Source organism: Letharia lupina (genome assembly GCF_014066315.1).
Source record: "Letharia lupina isolate WasteWater1 chromosome Unknown contig_7, whole genome shotgun sequence".
NCBI classification, from domain to species: domain Eukaryota; kingdom Fungi; phylum Ascomycota; class Lecanoromycetes; order Lecanorales; family Parmeliaceae; genus Letharia; species Letharia lupina.
Genome location: NW_023502976.1, coordinates 2089320 through 2106635, shown reverse-complemented (window position 1 = coordinate 2106635; position 17316 = coordinate 2089320). Strand labels below are relative to the sequence as shown.

Here is a 17316-nt window from a genome sequence, read left to right as displayed (position 1 = left end):
GTCCTCTCCTTATCTACCCACGATATCCGGAGCGCTTCGTCTATGCTGCCGATGAGCGAAACCGTGCGTTCTGCATCGTGTGTTGCTGTAGGGCTGGGAGGAGGAGTGGTGGGAGGGGTTGGACTTGGGCTTTGGCGTCGGAAGGACGTTTTTGAGTGTGGGTGTGGGTGTGAGTGTGGGTGTGGGTGTGGGTGTGGGTGTGGGTGTGGGTGTGGGTGTGGGTGTGGGTGTGAGTGTGAGTGAGTGTGAGTGTGAGTGTGAGTGTGAGTGTGAGTGTGAGTGTGAGTGTGAGTGTGAGTGTGAGTGTGAGTGTGAGTGTGAGTGTGGGTGTGAGTGTGAGTGTGAGTGTGAGTGTGAGTGTGAGTGTGAGTGTGAGTGTGAGTGTGTGTGGGGGAGACGGGTGGGAGAGATTTTGGTTGGGGGTGGGTGTGGAGGAGGGAGGGAGGGAGGGAGGGAGGGAGCGATGGAGCGATGGAAGTGATATGTAGAGATGGGATGGGGGAGATGATATCAAGGATCAAAGCGGAAGAGGGGTTGTGAGGTAGGAAGCTTTCAAGATCCCAACACCACAAGCTTACCGATGCGTCGAAGATGGAGAGGTACTTGCGTCAAGAATGGAGAGGTACTTGGCTCATGATCCGTAGAAGATCAGCTTGTGAAGCACCATCATCGTCCGAATGGTGACGCAGCCCCGGGTATCTAAAGTCATATCTGCCTCACTGCAAAGATATCTCGCCGACGATTGTACACCAAAACCCCGTACAGCGCGGCCTATCGAGCCCGCATCGGCTACCTCTTCCCCTTTCCACCCTCCAGGTTCAAATCCAGCGACCACAACGAGTCCCAAGCCTTGGACCTCGGCTTCTCGGGCGAGGTCTTCCGAGGGGAGGATTTTGTCGGTCGCAAAGACTTTGATGGTGAAGTCGCCACGCCTCTTGCCTGCGCTTTCCGTTAGCCCGCGGAGAAGAGCTGGAGGGACCGGTCACCCCAGCCGGAAGCGTTGGTTGTGCCTACATGATCGGTGCTGGGACCGCCGGGAGCAGGAGAATCTGGTGTCTGGCTGCTCTGCGGTCTTTCTGGCGAACGGGAGCGATGGGGATCCTGTGGCGGGAGTAGGTTGGGCGAGGCGGCGGTAGCGGGGTCGACGCTGCGTTCCAGAACACCATCTAGGCCTGTAAGGCCTGTAGTGGTATTGCCAGTGATAGTCACCAGTCCTTTCTTCGAATTCGTACTGCTGCGGCGACTGTCGAGACTGCGATTCAAGGTTTTTGTCACGCCATTGTCATCTGAGGACTTCTTCATCCGGATGTTTCCTTTAGCATCCACGTTCGCTGAAGCTACTGTCGCTTTGCCGAGTCCGACATTGATCGGAGCACCAGGCTTTTCCTCTGCCGCATCGATCAAGTACCATCTCAGACCGTCAGAAAGTTCGTATGGGTTCTCGTCGTTGTGTGAAAGACCGCCGTCACTCTGGACAGATGCCTGGTCGTTGGCGGGTTTCAGGCCTTTGATAGACTTCGACAAGTCCACAACACGCTCTTCCACCTTGGAGATCCTGGCAATGAGCCAGTCTCGTTTGCCAAGGTTGTGGGTGTCTTGTTCGCGTAAGAAATAGTGAGGAGCTCCCACATTGAAGGCGGCCCAAGGCTTGGTAGCCTGATCTCTGGTTGGCAGGAACAGAGCCAAGTCACCTTCCTTGAAGTTTCGAAATGCGATCCGGTCATGAGCTTCGCCATGTGAGCGGTGGGCCTTATCCCGGTATGCACGAGCTTCTTTCTGCCATTTTCGAGCGATGTGTTCGATTTCCTTAATTCGCTTATAGATGGCTCCACTGAAGAGATCTAAATCGAAGCTTGTGATCTCCTTTATAAATTCTCCAAAGAGACGTTCAGTTGTCTCTAAATCGTCTGCTGTGGCCCATTGAAGAATTTCGAGATTGATGAGAGGCTCTGTCTCGTTCTTTATAGGCATTGGGGCTGACAAGCTGCGTTTCATGGATACTGAGGGATCGTGCAGCATAGTGCTTGCAGAAACAGCTCGTGGCGCCTTCTGTATGACCATGTTCCCGCTTTCCCTTGTGACCGCAAGACCCACTTGTTCAAGCAGCTTCTCCAGGAGATCCTTCTGCCTATGTAGCTTAGTAGAGACATCAACGGCTCGTGAGGCTTGGGCGCTCCAAACTTCAAACAGGCTGTCGTGGCGCGTTTGTACAGCTTGAAGGCTGGCTTCCTTCTCTTTGAGCTTACCCTCGAGAGTCTGATGCTTGCCCTCATGATCTTTTATTTTTCCAAACAGGCCTTCAATAGTACGTTCGCCATCTGTCAGCTTGGCTCGAAGCGAATTCGAGTCTGTCTCTCCCAGTGCAAATCTTGATTTCAGATCCTCATGTTCGTGTCTCTCGAAGTCAAGCTGAGACTGCAAAGTCACGCTCTGTGTCTGCTGCGTATTGAGCTCTTCACGTAAAGAGAAGACGGCCCTCTCTTCGCTGCCCAAGCGCTCCCTGAGATCATATATCTCATCTCCTTGAGACTTAGCACGGCTCTCCAACGAGGCATTGTCCGCGCGCAGTGCTTCAAGAGCGTCCTTGATGTCCCTGAGATGAGCCCCGGATTTCTCTGCGACAGTCTCAACAATTTCGACCAGCGCCGTGAAATCTTCAGGAACTTCCTCATCATGTGACGAATGTACGAGTGCCGATCGAAGAGCTCTGCGGTGATCTGCTTGAGCATGGTCGTGGTTTTGGAGACGCCGCGACATTTGCTGGGTCTTTGCTCCGAGCTCGGCATTCTCTTCCTTATGCTGTTGCACTTCACGCTCCAAGTTACTGGCTCTCTCGCGTCGTATGTCGTGAGCATTTCGCAAAGTTTCTGTTTGCTCCAGTGCCCTCTGTACTTCACCGGCGGTCTCGTTTTTGAGCCTTTCGAGCTCCTCCTCCAGGGTATGTATCCTATCATCATGCTCGCGGCTATCGAGGACACGATCGAATTCGTCCTCGACTTCCTCGAGTTTGACTTTGAGCTTGTTGTTCTCATCTTCCAAGAGGTGGCGTTCGTGCGAGAATTCTCTCTCCTGAGCTTCCAAATTACCTAGTAGGTCTTCTTTTGTGGAAATCGCTTCCCGTACCTGACTCTTGAGCATATCCTCGGCGTTCGATCTTGCTGCCGCCTTCATCTCCAGATCCGCAGATTGAGCCTTCTCGGTTGCCAATTCCGCTTCAAGGGTCACTATTCTCTGGGCCAGGCTTTTCTCCTCTGGATCATTGTTGAGGGGGTATATTCGCGAAGAAACGGATGATCGGCGTGACCCCGGTTCTCGAGCTTTGGACAAAGCCGAGGAAAGGTTGATCACAGGTGACGTAGTATATCTTTCGAAGGTAGGTCCACTACTAGGAGGGAACCCAGAGGCACTTGAAGGTCTTGGACTCTGCCGGTGCAGAAGATCTTCAAGTTTGCGAATCCTACTATCTGCACTCTTGAGCTTGTCCTCGACCTTTAATTTGTCGTTCCTCATGGCCTGTATGACCTCATCATCTCCACGCAGTAATAGAGACGTTCTGCCATAGGCCGCCTCGTGAACGCTACCATTCTTGAACGCCTTTGCTCTGCGAGCTTGCTGTTTTGAAGGGGTGTCTAGGGTCTTGAAAGCGTCCTCAACTTCCTTAACGTGTCCATGCATGTCGCCCAGCTCTCTCAGACGTTGTACGTAAGCTGTAATGTCACTTCTACTGACGTTGGGCCATTTTTGCTTCTGCGCTTGAACATTGACTTCGATACCTAATGCCATGTCGTCAAGAGACCCGAGGTCCACAGCACCGTTCATGTCTTTGACCCACTTCTTTCGACGTCTAGCCTCTTCCTCTTTGTAGGTAGCCATTTCTTCTACCAGAGATGACGAATCAGAGATCATCTTCTCGCTCCATTCCCGCCGTCTGACACATTCGATCAGCAACGAGCCATACAGCGAAGGCAACCTGGTGACAAAGTTCAACAAGTCGAAGGTTTGTTCGCTTCCAGCCTCCACATCCAGATTTGCCAATTTGTGGTGTACTGACCCAACCGATGACTGGACTTTTGCAATATCCTGCAGGGTTTGCACTGATGCTTTCGAGACTTGCTCTTTTCGTTCGATGGTTTGCACCAAAATTCGATTGATTTCTTCATTTGTCTGTAATAATGACGGCAGTAAGCTAGTCTTGTGCGAATGCCCAATTTTCGATGCTTTGACTATTGAATTTGGTGCGTTCGGTAAACCTAGGACACGCTCGTAGTCGCTGTTAATCTTCCTCGCGATAACCTCTACTTCGTCCGTCAATTTGTTCGCTTGACCACCCCCATCGCTATGTGACAAGGCCGTGTTCTGCTGAAAAGCCTCAATCATGCTGCTGGAGCTTCTCACAACACCTTCAAATGCAGCGCTCATATCAGCGACGCGGTTCGCAAACCCTCGAGCAAAGTCTTTCCCGGTAGTCGCAGCCGCCTCGACCTCAGAAATTTTCACGAAGTCTTGTAAGGGAACCTGGGGAAATTTTACTGTTTCTGAAGGCTTGTTTCCTATGGAGCCCTGCACCCCGTGCAGACAGTGTCCCAGCTCTTCGTATGCTGGTAGGGATCCAAGTACCATCAGCCCCTGATCGAGATCGTTGAGCAGAGAAGTCTGATTTTCATATGTCTGATCTGCCCATGTCTTCGACTCTTGATACTTCGGCTGCAGGAGTCCCACATGTTGCTTAACATTCTCCACGGCTATTGCAGTCCCACGTCGGACGATAGCCATCTCACTGTTCAGGCTTCGTATACCTTCCACGACATTACGAGAACCTTCCATCAAACTTATTGCCCATGCTCTTCGAAGCTTGGATATCTTGCGCCATCCATCCAGGGTAGCATCGTGTTGTGGGCTGATGGGGGCCTCGTCAGGGGTATAGGTTTCTGGGGGACGATCGTTGGGAAGGAGTGTGCTTGTTCTGACCGTGGAATGAGACGCTAAGATCCTTCGATCGTAGAGGAATATCTCATGCTGATAGATACATTAGCTTGTCGCTTCTTCACCGTGACGCATTTGGGACGTACCTCAACAATGAGGGTCTCTATTTTGACCTGCTTGCCTCTTGCTGTCATCAGTATCTGGTGGGAAGGTTCTACAGCGGTCTGTTGAGAAATCCATGACCGGAGACTGTCGAATCTATGCAGGAGTCAATTTTTGGGAGATCCACAGCTGTCTGGGTGTAAGAAGCTCACGATGTAAAGGACCGTGGGTCGGCCGGGTATACTGCTCCGCTATGAGCAAAGTAGATATTCAGCGACATCCCCTCCCCTCCTATCCTTCTATACTGGTTTTGCAAGCCGTGTGGTTATGGTTGGTAGAGGAATCCTTTCAGCTCCTTCGAGCTTGAGCCTTGGCGCCCCGGCATGTTCCGCTTTCACATTCACTTGTCACGCAGCTCTTAAATACTTCTAGAAATGTCACATGGGAGTGATAGCTGATAGTCTTGGGACTTCAGCCTGGATTAGGATGCGCCAATGTCATCCTCTACAGATATTGCGTTCGCAGACCTTGCCTCGCACAGGTCAGGCGATGCAATTCCCTTCTACGAAACCGAAGGCCAGATTCTGGAGCTATGGGACCAGCTGAACGAATTGAGACTTGAACAGGCCCTCCTCGAAGCTGAAACTACTGTGCCTCTAAGTGACTAGATCTGTCTAGGTTCCAAGAGCACCGGCTGATTCGCTTCTATCAGTGCAGCAACCTTTGACGGATGAGGAAATGGATTCGCAGGTGACGATTGCCGAGAAAGAGTGTCTGGAGGCTAGAGCTACATATTTACTCAAGCAGAGTGTGGTGGAAGATGTCCTTATCGTTGATCCAGTACTCAAAGCTGTACACTCTGGTCTCAATGCAACGCCTACGGAGAGGTACTCTATCTCACTGGAGGTCTCGATGATGCTACGCATAAGCTTATGGATTCTAGAGCTCTACATCCTTTGATCGACCGACGAGACACGCTTGAGATAGCACACACCAATCTGTCCTCCACTCTCCAAACGCTATTGAAGGAAGCTGCCATGCTGTCAGCAGACAACATCCGCGCAATGGAGAAGAATCGAGCTTTGACCGCGACACTCCTTGTTCTCGCCGAGAAGGTCCAAGCCCAACGAGATGAAATTATAATGGATCCAAGGTTCAGCGCACAGCTTGATGGACTGCGGATAGATGCTGCAACAGCGAGGCAAAGATGGAGGATCATGAAGAGTGTCGTTGCAGCAGTCATAGCCGGGAGCGGGGTGGATTGGGCGCGAGATGATACTCTACGAGATCTGGTATTGGACGACGAGAACGAAGCAGACTGAGGATGCCGGTCAAGGCTTCGCGGAGCTTTATTGGTCGATGTTTCTTCGTCATCGATGGTCTTTGGCACGAAAGACATCCAACGCTCTGGCTCTCACAAAGATCACAGCGTAATTTTCAAGCACAAGAGAATCGACTACCTATCAAAGTTCGCTCTTTAACCTTGTGAATCAGGAGGACGTGGGTGCGAAAGCGCTTTCTTTAGAAGGCACGAGGAGACAGTGGCACATAGGCACAAGGCACAGAGGCACAGAAAGCGCCAGTCCGATAGGATCCAGGGCTGACCCCTAGATTTCAGCTTCCCTCAGCGTTACCCGGAATAATGGTACGGGTACAGATAGCAAGCAATCTATTGGAGACAAAGCAGGCGGACATTTCAGCCAATTTGCCAAATCCTGGGCGCTACATATGTCTGTGGCTAGGCGTGGAAGTTGGACGGCCTAACAAAGCAAGTAGCAGCTAAGGCTTGTAGCGTAGCTTGCTTGCTACCAGCACCACCAGCGTCTTGCACGGCCCAAACACTGCACAAAGGGAAGCGCAGAGGGTTTATCCTGTAGAGAATCATGTAGTCTCGTTTTACAGTGGAGCTTTTTCTCTGTGTTTTGTGCTTTGTGCTTTGTGCTTCAAGTGAAGGAGTAGGTAGGTAGAGGCAGGAATGCGTTGTTGTGTTGTTGCATTGCGCCTGCTTTTGCCGGCAAGACTGCGGTAGCGGCAGTTACTTACCTTAGTGGTGATTTTCCCCTCAGCCAAAATTGCGCCCTACTATTTGAGTGCCCACTTCCGCTCCCTTCCCCCCCCCCCAAGAATTCTCTCATACAAATTCCTCACCAAAAATCTCTCACCCAACTCTCTCACCAAAAAACAACTCCCACCCAAATTCTGCGTGTACCTCATACATAGTACTCAAGAGTACTGCGCATCTCAGTAAGTACCATCACTAATACATTATTTATCACTGCACATTCTCTCCCCCACAATTTTCCTACACCAAAATCGCGCGATTTGGTCTTGTTTTGATCCTGTCGCGACCTTCGCTGGCGCTCACTCTGAACGCTTTGCCATGGTCGTCGTTCTTCTTCACCTTCATCGACGAAGCTGACTCTACAACACCAGAACTACCACATATCACACCCACTACAACACTCAAATCAGGTGAGCTTCCCACGTGTGTATCATCTTAGCTGCCTCACGGTTATCTTCCCTCGTCGGCTGTTTTGTTTGGAGCGCAACAATACAATCACTGCTTGCTGCAACCACACCTTAGTCCTTCCAGCCAATTGGCTCTGCTTCCAGCGATCTATGTAATCTACGCGTGGACTGACGCGCATATCTGGCAGATCCATCATCATGCCTAAGGAGAAGGCAACCCGCAAGACCAAGGCTAAGGCCGTCTCTGATGGAGGCAAGAAGAAGAAAGGTGAGCTCTTTCGCTGCCTCGATTACCTCCATTGAATCTGAGCTGACGAGACCATCTCCTAGACCCCAATGCCCCCAAGCGTGGTCTGTCTGCCTACATGTTCTTCGCCAACGAGCAGCGTGACAACGTGAGGGAGGAGAATCCCGGCATCAGCTTCGGTACCATCACCTCCAAATCGCCTGCTATGAAATCCCTGCTAACCATCTCCCGCGATTCAGGTCAAGTCGGCAAGGTCCTCGGTGAGAGATGGAAGGCACTCAATCCTAAGCAGCGCGAGCCGTATGAGGCCAAGGCCAAGACGGACAAGCAACGCTATGAAGATGAGAAGGCAAGCTACAACGTACGTGACCCTGCCACCTGCCATTGTTGCCGTTGAGCTGCCCCTAACAAGGTTCCGTACAGGCCAACGACGAGGAGGAGGACGAGGAGTAGACACCTTTCACGACCTCCTGACGACCCAGCGACTCCTTGACCACCTTCGACAGGAGCAGCCAATCCTCGCCATGACGTGGTCGTCCTCGCATCACCTGACGTGTTTTCTACATTTCTTTACAACATCGGATATGTGGCTCTGCTTGTGCGGCTTGGAAGCAGCTCGCAAGAGGCGGATGGAGCCTTGCTTTGAGGCGGATAATTCATGCATTTCTATCCTAGATACCCTGGCTGGGAGTCGCTATCATACATCACTGGCTCTAGATGATGGTGATGCACGGCAGGCTTGCTGAGGGGGCGTGGATGTAGCCGGAGCATTTGTACAATAAAGCTGCCAATCTCATGCGCTCTTTCCCAACACGCTTCCACTCTCGACCACGATCGCAACGGCTTGTGTGATGTCTCGCCAGGACACGGTGACGAATCATCGACATCGAGACGAGTCAGCCCACTGTAGCTCCGTTCCTACCTTTGTCAAACTTCCTTTTGCCTCGCATAGTACGCCCAACTCCGCCGGCGCATCATCTTGACATCTTTGAAAGGGCCTTTCACTCTCGCCCACACCCTTGGCCTGTAGCTCCTCTCCGTTCCGTTCCTGCCTTTGTCAAACTTCCTCTGACCTTGTATACTGACTGCGCTACGCCCAACTCTGCCGGCGTATCATCTTGATATCTTTGAAAGGGGGCTTTTCACTCTCGACCGTATCCTTGGCTGTGGGGACTTTCCTGTTCCCGTGCGTTTTCAGATGTCATGCTCTAGTGTCAAGCTAAATCCCTTTTCGTGCGTCGGGCTCATCTTTTCTGCTACCCACCTCGTGGGTGAAAAAAAAAGCCTGCACACCCTCAAAAGCTGCAAAGCTAACACAATTTGCCAACGAAAGGTCTTATCGAGAAGATTTTGCTCTGGAATATACAGATCTTAGCATGAACAACGACTCTCAAGGCAAGTATTAGCTTGTGAAAAGGGTACTGAAGGTATCATTTCAGTTCGTAAAGGCAGAAGGATTGCTCGGCGTGTGCAGGCTTTTATTTTTAATACCCGCGAGCCTACCAAATGGGCAGACGCCGGGCGATCGCTGCTGATGCGTCTTCTCACCATGCTCTCATTAATAATGCCATCCGTGTACAGATTCTGTATGCATGTTGCAATTTCCAGACGCTCGACCGCTGCAAGCTCTGCCATCCTCAACCAATGGTGCCGTCGACCCGCAGCAAAGACCCTGCACCAGTGCACATGCGTCCTTTTCCACACCGCTAGTAGGGGCGCGCGATTGACTTTTCCTACCAGTGATGTTTGAAATGATCTCATGCACGAACGGGCACCGTCAGAACACAAAGGACCTTTCAAGGCGGCACTAAAAAGGAACAGCCTAAGATTGCCTTTTTCCTCTCGCAAGGGCCGAGATCCTTTCCTTAGCAAGCAATAGCATACCGGGTATGTGGAGAGTGAGAAAGACGGTCCAATTTCCAATTGGCTTTTCCTTCGCCTGCCGGGCTTTTCGGATAACAAAGTTGACTTGTATTTGAACACGTCAATCCGCGTTTGGCGCAACGGTAATCTCTCACAAGTAACCGTAACTTCTTATTATTATTCCCAGTCTCCGATCCCTCACACTCACACCTCTCGCCTTGCTTTTCTCCAACGTGAGTGATGATTGCGCCTCCGAAACAGATGATGAATAATGCCACGGAATCGGACCCGATCTCGCTCGACCGGCGCGGAGACCCACCTGCGACTCTGAAGAAGAGATGGCGTCGACCCTCCTAGCCGTCGCCGAAAAGGCCCAAGACGTCGCCGCGGCCCTGGAGAAATTTTTGGACCCGGTGCATGATCAGTCAGCCGAAATCACCGCGCTAATGGCGGAGTGCCTCTCGACCAGCTCAGCCTTGCGGGAACTCGATCGGAAAATTGGCGACTTCCCATTTCATCGACGCTATCCCGACATTTCGGCTCATCTCACGACCGTAAAGACCAGCTTGACTTACACAATCAGAGACGTCGAGAGGCTGTTTGGGGGCTTGGGCAGGGTCGCGGTGGTACCGCGCGCCGAGTACGGCTACGTGTGGGACGATCTGTGTGACTTCTTCCGCGCCGAGAGCGGTAATACTTTACGGCGGCGATTGGAAATCTACTGTACTATTTTAGAGGAATTATCAGACACACTGATCGAAGGGTGAAACGAGTTCGGAAACATTTATCTCGCCGTACGCTAATAATATCCTAGCTTGCCACGCGACCCTGACTTGTTCGATGAATTGGTTATCAAGGTTGAGAAACTGCTGGATGCACAGGACGATAGCTTCGCGAGAGCTTTTGACGGAATTGGACTCGAAGATCCAGGTCAGTAGCCCTATTGGGAGCAATTTCACGCACTAACCGTCGTAGTTGTCAATAGACCAAATTCATTCGAAAGGAGAAGGCCTCAAGGCCAGAACGTACCGCAGCCACGACGAGAGCCTCAACCGGACCCGCGCGGAGGAGGAAGAGGCGATCATCGTCACCCAGATATGGAACACGACTTTGGTAGAGGCGCCCATCGACCTCCGCCTGCCCCTGATATTCCTCGCTCGCCCACCACATCCAATACCTTCTCCACTCACTCCTCGAGCATCAATTCCGTTCTCAGTAGCCATTGGTTGCCAGAGGTGTTCCGTCAAAGCCGACCTGCAACACTGTTGGGGGACACTGGCCAGACGTATGTCATGCTAGCATCAGTCGTTACTCGCACACCCTCTGACCGCCACTTAGATCCGCTTCTCTGGCCCACGCCATGCCGGGCTCCAGCACCAGGCTCGAGGAAAATGGTTATGTCAATGTGGTCGAGCTGTAAGTGGAACAGACTACGATGAGTCCCCGTCACCATGCTGATCTCCCAGACCATTTGAAAACGGTGATCTCCTCGTACGACTTTATTGGCGATCACACGATTGCAGATCTAGATTCCTATGCCGCACCATACGTCCCGCTCGCTCAAGGAAGGATGTGGTCTTGCCTTTGGTATCACTGATTGTGTCAAGGAGTGGCCCCTTTCTAGAATTCAAGGATGTCGGTGAAGGCAACCCCAAACTTTGGGCGTGTCTCAAATTCTCCAGCTACGAACGTAGGTCCTACATCCCCCCGAACAAGACGGTCCACCCACCTAACGAACGGACCAAGTAATGGTGCTGTTCTTCTGCACTTTCCTGGCCTTAAGGTCCGAAGACCTAAAGATGCCCTGGAAGACAATCAAAGACTACGACGTCCACAAGGAAAAGGAGTTATTCGCAGGGTCAGTACCGGCCGGTGCTCGTCCGATCGAAGACTGACGCCACGCAGACGTATCGTCGACGACCGCTACGAGCACGCCCTCCGACTGTTCCAGGAGAAGGACACCGGCGTCGTCAGACTCCAGGCCTCCGCGCAAACCGGCACACTCAAACGGTAAGGGGAGGGGAAGGCAACCGCAACACCGATCGCGGGCCGCGCTGACGCCGTCAAAGGAAGCCCATCTGGACCGCCTTCGTCACCCACCAGATCATCTCGCCCACGTGGATGTCCCGGGACACCCCCGGAGTGGTGCACCTGGCCGATCTGCAGCGATACGTCTTCACCGAGGAATACACGCCGCAGAGGACGCCGACGGGCGCGCACGAGTTGACTTTTATCTTGCCGACAGGTATCGTGCCGCTCTGCAAATTCGTACGCTGGTGGCATGCTGACGTGCGCAGATGCCAAGGACTTTGTCAAAGCCGTCAAGAAGCTTGCCAAGAGTTTGTTGGATCGCCGGGGACATTGATGACGGCTGTGGTTTTCGTGACGGATATCATAATTGTGATGATGATGATGATGATGATGACGATGACGATGACGACGATGACGATGACGATGATATGGTGATGACGACGAAGATCCTTTTAACGTCAGTACGGTCATGGGGATGCTTCGTCGGGAGTTGGTGGGGATAACAAAAGCGATGGATCCGTGATACCCAACTCGATTTTCCCCGGCAACTCAACTCGACTTTCCTTTCCTTTCCTTTCCTTTCCATACATCTCTACTTTCACATATCCGATATACCTAATGCAATCCACCTCGCTGTCAAGATACCAGCTCCAGTACCGTGAGTGAGTGATGTGTAGATTGCACGAATCATTCCATTCCATTCCATCTCAAAACTCCCCCGGGCCAGTATCTGTACGTACCCCTCGTAAATTAGGTGCTTTGTTGCGACAGGTGGCTTTGTTCCGTCAGGTTGCTTGTTCCGACAGGTGAGGCTGGGAACCTTATTTCGAACACTCGCTTCTGAGACGCTGCTCCCGCGAGGCAAAGACGCTACCGTTGGCCGTGTACGGCGGGATAGACTCTCGCAAAGACCGGGGTCTGGGGAGGTGTGCACGGAGCAAATGCTGTCGAACGTACCTATCCGCGCTAGTCACGGAATGCCTACCAGACTACAGTTGTAGCGATCAGGCATCCCATCCACCGGCTCCGTGGAAAATTCAGGGACTCTCGTGGCGATTCGGTGTATCACTCCAACCTTTGAGTGTCATAAATGTTACACGACAAGCGGATCCAAAATCGACACTGATTCTGTAATATCCTGTCGTTTGGGGACTGAGTGTGGTGCGGAGATGAAATCACGATCGTCGCTGTTCCGGCAAGATGGTTGATACGAAGCTTGCCGGACGATGGGATGGGGATGGTGGAGGGGGTATTTGCGTGAGGCGACGCGGGGCGGAGGGAGCGTGGGATACGGAGGGGAAAGTTCCAGCATCGAGGATACTGCGCGGTGCTAGACCCGTCCGCGGAGGATCGTACATACATTTACTCTGCTCCTGAGAAAATGGTGTGCCTGATGATGTTTGGGTGTAACGGTTGGTATTTCCGATGGCTGGGGGAGCGGCTGGCTGGGTGTTAGAATCCCGGGGGGGACTCGGGGCGGGGTTCGACCCTGGGTAGGTAGGTGGGTGGGTGCCAAGACGTTTGATACGATGAGGTGAGGTTGGCGTGGAAGGCGCGCTGTTTGTTCCTTGGAGGTAGGGTTAGAGTAGTCGTTTGGTGGGGATGGATGGAAGGGTTTTTGTTGCGAATAAGGTAGGTGTGGAATTGGAAGGTAGTAATCAGCGCAAGCAGAAGGTTAAGCATATCTCCGTATTCTGCCCGAGATTCGCAGACGGAAGGTGACCACTGATAAAAGGCAGCGGGCACCAGCGATCTGCATAAAATGCTGATAATCCCTAAGGCGGGCCAAGGCAGCGGCCAGATAGGTGGCTGATTCGGACACCGTGGTCTGCTTGGGCGATACACGCTGGCTAGCAGCGGAGCAGTTATACGGACCGCGGCGTAAGTAGCTGAGTGCACAGACTCTCGAACCGTTGATGCCGGAAGAATTAGCAATTCAGGCATCTGAAGTCTATCGTTATTGGTCTGGAAGACATCGGATGTGGATCCGAAGATGCGAATGACTGGAAGAATGAGGAAGGGGTCTTGTCCTGATACGGCGTCGCGGTAGGGGGTTTCCCAGATACATATAACCGAGAACGTAGCCCGCAGTTATCCTCCGTAGGTTGGATAGACGCGTGTATAGATGTCAAATTAAATCAAGGTAGTGATTAGCAAGCTACATCACCTAACGTAATCGACAGGTCATTGTCAACGAGAACTATGTCTGGGCTTCGAGACTCTTTATAATCGCATGCGAACCAACCTTCCTATTGGCACAATTTTGTAAGTCAGCTTCATTTGAAAGAGTTGTAAGCAAGCATCTATTTCTGGGAACATCGAGCTTTGTCATTTGACACATCACCTACCTAATTCCTCCTCTTGGATTGGCTCACAACGTACTCGATGCTCTTGATCACACGTCACAGATACGGAAGACCCCATCCTTAGACGAGTTGAAACCATCCGGTGTTGCAAGTCTACTTACATAGGGAGAGGCCGGCGGCGACGACGTCGCTCTGGGGAATCCCAGTGGTAGCCATCTCCGTCCGTGCGCTAATGGCGTGCTTACCTTACTCAGGATTCTCGAAGCCGAGTCATTCTCGTTGAACCGTCAATTACGTTACATGTTTCGTGCATGCGATCGAGGTCCTCGCTATTGCCCATCAGTTGTGCCCCCATGATCCGTGCCTATACCGCATGACAAAATTATAAATTCACCCATGGAGTCTGTCGTCGGCGGCTTTTCTTCGCTCCGTGTATAAGTTGACTTCGTGTGGTATTGATGTATTAGGAGATGCTTCGTTCCCAATTGCAACTTCCGATATTTGCGCTTGGGCTTCACGGAATGCGAAGTCCACAAAGAAACGCCTTTCGTCAGGCGCAACTGTTTTCCATGTCAAGATCGCAGACACCCAACAATTGTCTTGTAGTATCTTGGAGACTCGGTTTTCTGTTCCGCGAGGGGCATGGATTATCGAACCGTCCACGTACTTGTACTTGTACTTGGACATTTGACCGTACTCGTCCATTGATTTTTGGAAGGTCGGATCGGCTGAGGGAATGATGAGATCTATGCACGGGACACCGTTGAGTGCACGCAGGATCACTCCGAATAGTTGCCGACTGTCACCTCGAGTACTCTTGAACAGTAGTGCTACAGAGCTCTGGCCCGTCCCCAGCTTAATTCTCCAGACGCTCTCGTCCGGTGCCCCATCCCCAAGGTTCAGCTTTGGCTGACAACCATAGGCTGACGAGATCGTAAGTCCACGCTTCCACAGGGACGATGCGTTGATGAACAATGACCGTCGTTGCTCATGAGGCTCGTAGAGGACATAGACAGGCCGGACGTACACCAACCGAGTGCAATTCACATTGATCGGCCACACTGCTGGGTTCAATTTCCCAGGTGACGACCTGACAAAGTCATCTCGAGATATTCTCTTCAGCTCAATGTCAACGAGCCATTGGACCGAACCGGCACCTGACTCTGGCTGCCGTCCGCAATTGAGCGGTAGGAATGAGAAGCCCTGATCTGAGATAATTGCTGCTTCATGCTTCTCGCTGGCAAAGATCTCGATGGCTAGACCTCTATTGGTCACCGCGTACGGGGCTCTACGTACGTACAACCGGTGACCATCGATGATTTGAACCACATCCCCCGATTCAGCAAAGGCATGTGGTGTTTGTGCGAATACACCGCTCTCGAGAAGTTCGCCGTCCATCCAGGCGAATATGGATTCGTCATCCGATATCTTCACGATTTCGTGCTGAAGCCTTATGAAAGCCTTTCTTCCTTCACCATAGAGCAATGGCATGCTTACGTCGAAGATACCCATTAAACTGTAAGCTATGTCTTCCAATCTAGTTGTCTTCCTTCCAGAAGCCCAGGACATCTTCTGCGCCGCGCTCGCACCGCTGATGTCAAACATATGGCCTTGTTGAACACCAGTGATGAGCGATATCTGGTCTTTGAGACTCGACTTTGATCCATAATAATGCCAGTTCTTGTCGTAGAACTCCACGTTCCCAGGCGCCAAGAGCTCTTGCAACGTCCATCCTCTGGTGAACCATCTGCTCTTACGAAATGTCTGCTCATCTATAGGACTTCCCATTAAGAGTTCGTCACGCATACAGAAATCGGCTAGGTAGGCATAGCAAATCCGGGCATTCTGGTACCATCGGAACATGGAGTTGATCGCTTCCGACAAATCTGCACTGCTGGTCTTGTCGATGCAGCATGTGTCTATCCAGACATATTGATATCCGTAATGAGCTACTAATTCACAGCAAGCTCTTATTTTCACGTATCCTTCCAATCCATCCAGTTGCCCTGCTTCCACGTTCTGCAGGTCATGGAACGACACTTCTGCCTTGCCCCAGGTGTGAGAGAGGATGGCATACTCTGGGATGTCGTCTCCGTAGAACTCGGAGAGCTTGATGGTGGAGGTGTCTAGGAGGCGCATGGCCTAGGGATAGGGTTTGGGACGGCCTGCGTTGAATGGGATCTAGGACGCAGTTTCGATGTTAGTGCCTGTCACCCACTCTATTGGCGTACAAGGGTGCCTGGTTACCTGTCTCTACTCTCTACCGCTGGTACTGATCTGACTTGGGGATCATACCAAGCTTCCCTCATAATCTCCGCAGATGGAAGGTGTGATGCCCAGGCTTCGGAGCCCAGGCAACAACCAGATCAGTAATCCTCACAGCCTCATCCTACATTCTGCCCCTCAACGTCTTGGCATGAGCCCCGGTTGCCGCTTTAAGCGGATCGGCTGCCACTGTTTTGATTACTAGCCGTAATTTTGCCTCATGGGATGGTTGCGACTTGTACAGAAATACTTGCAAGCTGTAAGAAGAATCAGAAAAAATTATGCATAAGTTGCCGAGAAGGGAGCAGGTTCTCAAAAAGATGGACCTTTGATTAAATGGCTTATTGAATTTACAAGTTTACAGTTGTTGGATTTGTTTGAGATTTTGTCTTTGGACTGATCAGTCACAATAACGATTCCTCCGAGTTCCAGGCAGTGTGGGTGATCTGGACATGTGTCGCGGATCCATCACAGGCTCCGTATTCGTTGACATAACAGACTCCATGCCAGCAGGATTCGAAGCACATGCACGACGAGGGCAGACTTCTGCCTACCGGCTAAAAGCTGCGTCGTCCAGAGTCCACATCAAGGTGCCGACCCTCGTGAACCCTACATCCATGAATCAACATCTTAGTTCGGAATATGATCGAGGACACAGTCTGGTTCGATAACGTCGCCCCGCGCGCACTGATAGTCGCTTCTCCTGGCAATACTGCTGAGCCGACTCCTCCAAAATATGCGAGTCGTTGATCCTAATTCCTTCTGTCCACGAAGTCCCAATCCTATAGTCTCAAACAATGTCCGATGTCATCCGGAATGCTTTATCATGGCGTGTACAATCTCTACTCCATGGAAGGAGATCATCTGAGTCTCTCCTCCACAAGTGCCTCGTTATGAAGCAATGCTCGTCCGTCTTCCCGCAATGGCAGTTACCCCGTGTTGTATAATTACTATGAGAATGCTCACGAGTCACAGGACATACTGTACTTACTGCCGACGTACCAAGTGAGTGGGTTTGTGTCCCTTTCTGCGAAAGCCGTGGTCCGCCTCTTATGCTGTGATTACTTAAACGTAGCAACACTGCTCGGTGGAATAGATGACATGGCCAGC

The 17316-nt window shown here is 51.7% G+C and overlaps 5 protein-coding genes across 5 annotated transcripts; 3 read left to right on the top strand and 2 right to left on the bottom strand.

The window, feature by feature from the left end:
- Positions 1–789: 789 nt before the first annotated feature.
- HO133_009860 (uncharacterized protein) lies at positions 790–5305 on the bottom strand (the record flags this gene model as incomplete). Its single annotated transcript, XM_037300719.1, has 4 exons — positions 790–939; positions 1015–5016; positions 5070–5181; positions 5238–5305. 4 exons carry the CDS (start codon positions 5303–5305, stop codon positions 790–792), a joined length of 4332 nt encoding a protein of 1443 aa, XP_037154567.1.
- Positions 5306–5519: 214 nt separating this feature from the next.
- HO133_009859 (uncharacterized protein) lies at positions 5520–6347 on the top strand (the record flags this gene model as incomplete). Its single annotated transcript, XM_037300718.1, has 3 exons — positions 5520–5685; positions 5738–5912; positions 5969–6347. The coding sequence occupies 3 exons, from the start codon at positions 5520–5522 to the stop codon at positions 6345–6347; spliced, it is 720 nt and encodes a 239-aa protein (XP_037154566.1).
- A 1345-nt stretch (positions 6348–7692) lies between these two features.
- On the top strand, positions 7693–8194 carry HO133_009858 (uncharacterized protein; the record flags this gene model as incomplete). Its single annotated transcript, XM_037300717.1, has 4 exons — positions 7693–7762; positions 7825–7920; positions 7981–8102; positions 8165–8194. The coding sequence occupies 4 exons, from the start codon at positions 7693–7695 to the stop codon at positions 8192–8194; spliced, it is 318 nt and encodes a 105-aa protein (XP_037154565.1).
- A 1748-nt stretch (positions 8195–9942) lies between these two features.
- On the top strand, positions 9943–11969 carry HO133_009857 (uncharacterized protein; the record flags this gene model as incomplete). The annotated part of the gene is made up of 9 exons (XM_037300716.1): positions 9943–10367; positions 10419–10534; positions 10580–10889; positions 10943–11020; positions 11071–11294; positions 11351–11462; positions 11510–11614; positions 11674–11849; positions 11902–11969. 9 exons carry the CDS (start codon positions 9943–9945, stop codon positions 11967–11969), a joined length of 1614 nt encoding a protein of 537 aa, XP_037154564.1.
- A 2362-nt stretch (positions 11970–14331) lies between these two features.
- On the bottom strand, positions 14332–16080 carry HO133_009856 (uncharacterized protein; the record flags this gene model as incomplete). Its single annotated transcript, XM_037300715.1, has 1 exon — positions 14332–16080. One exon carries the CDS (start codon positions 16078–16080, stop codon positions 14332–14334), a length of 1749 nt encoding a protein of 582 aa, XP_037154563.1.
- Positions 16081–17316: the final 1236 nt, after the last annotated feature.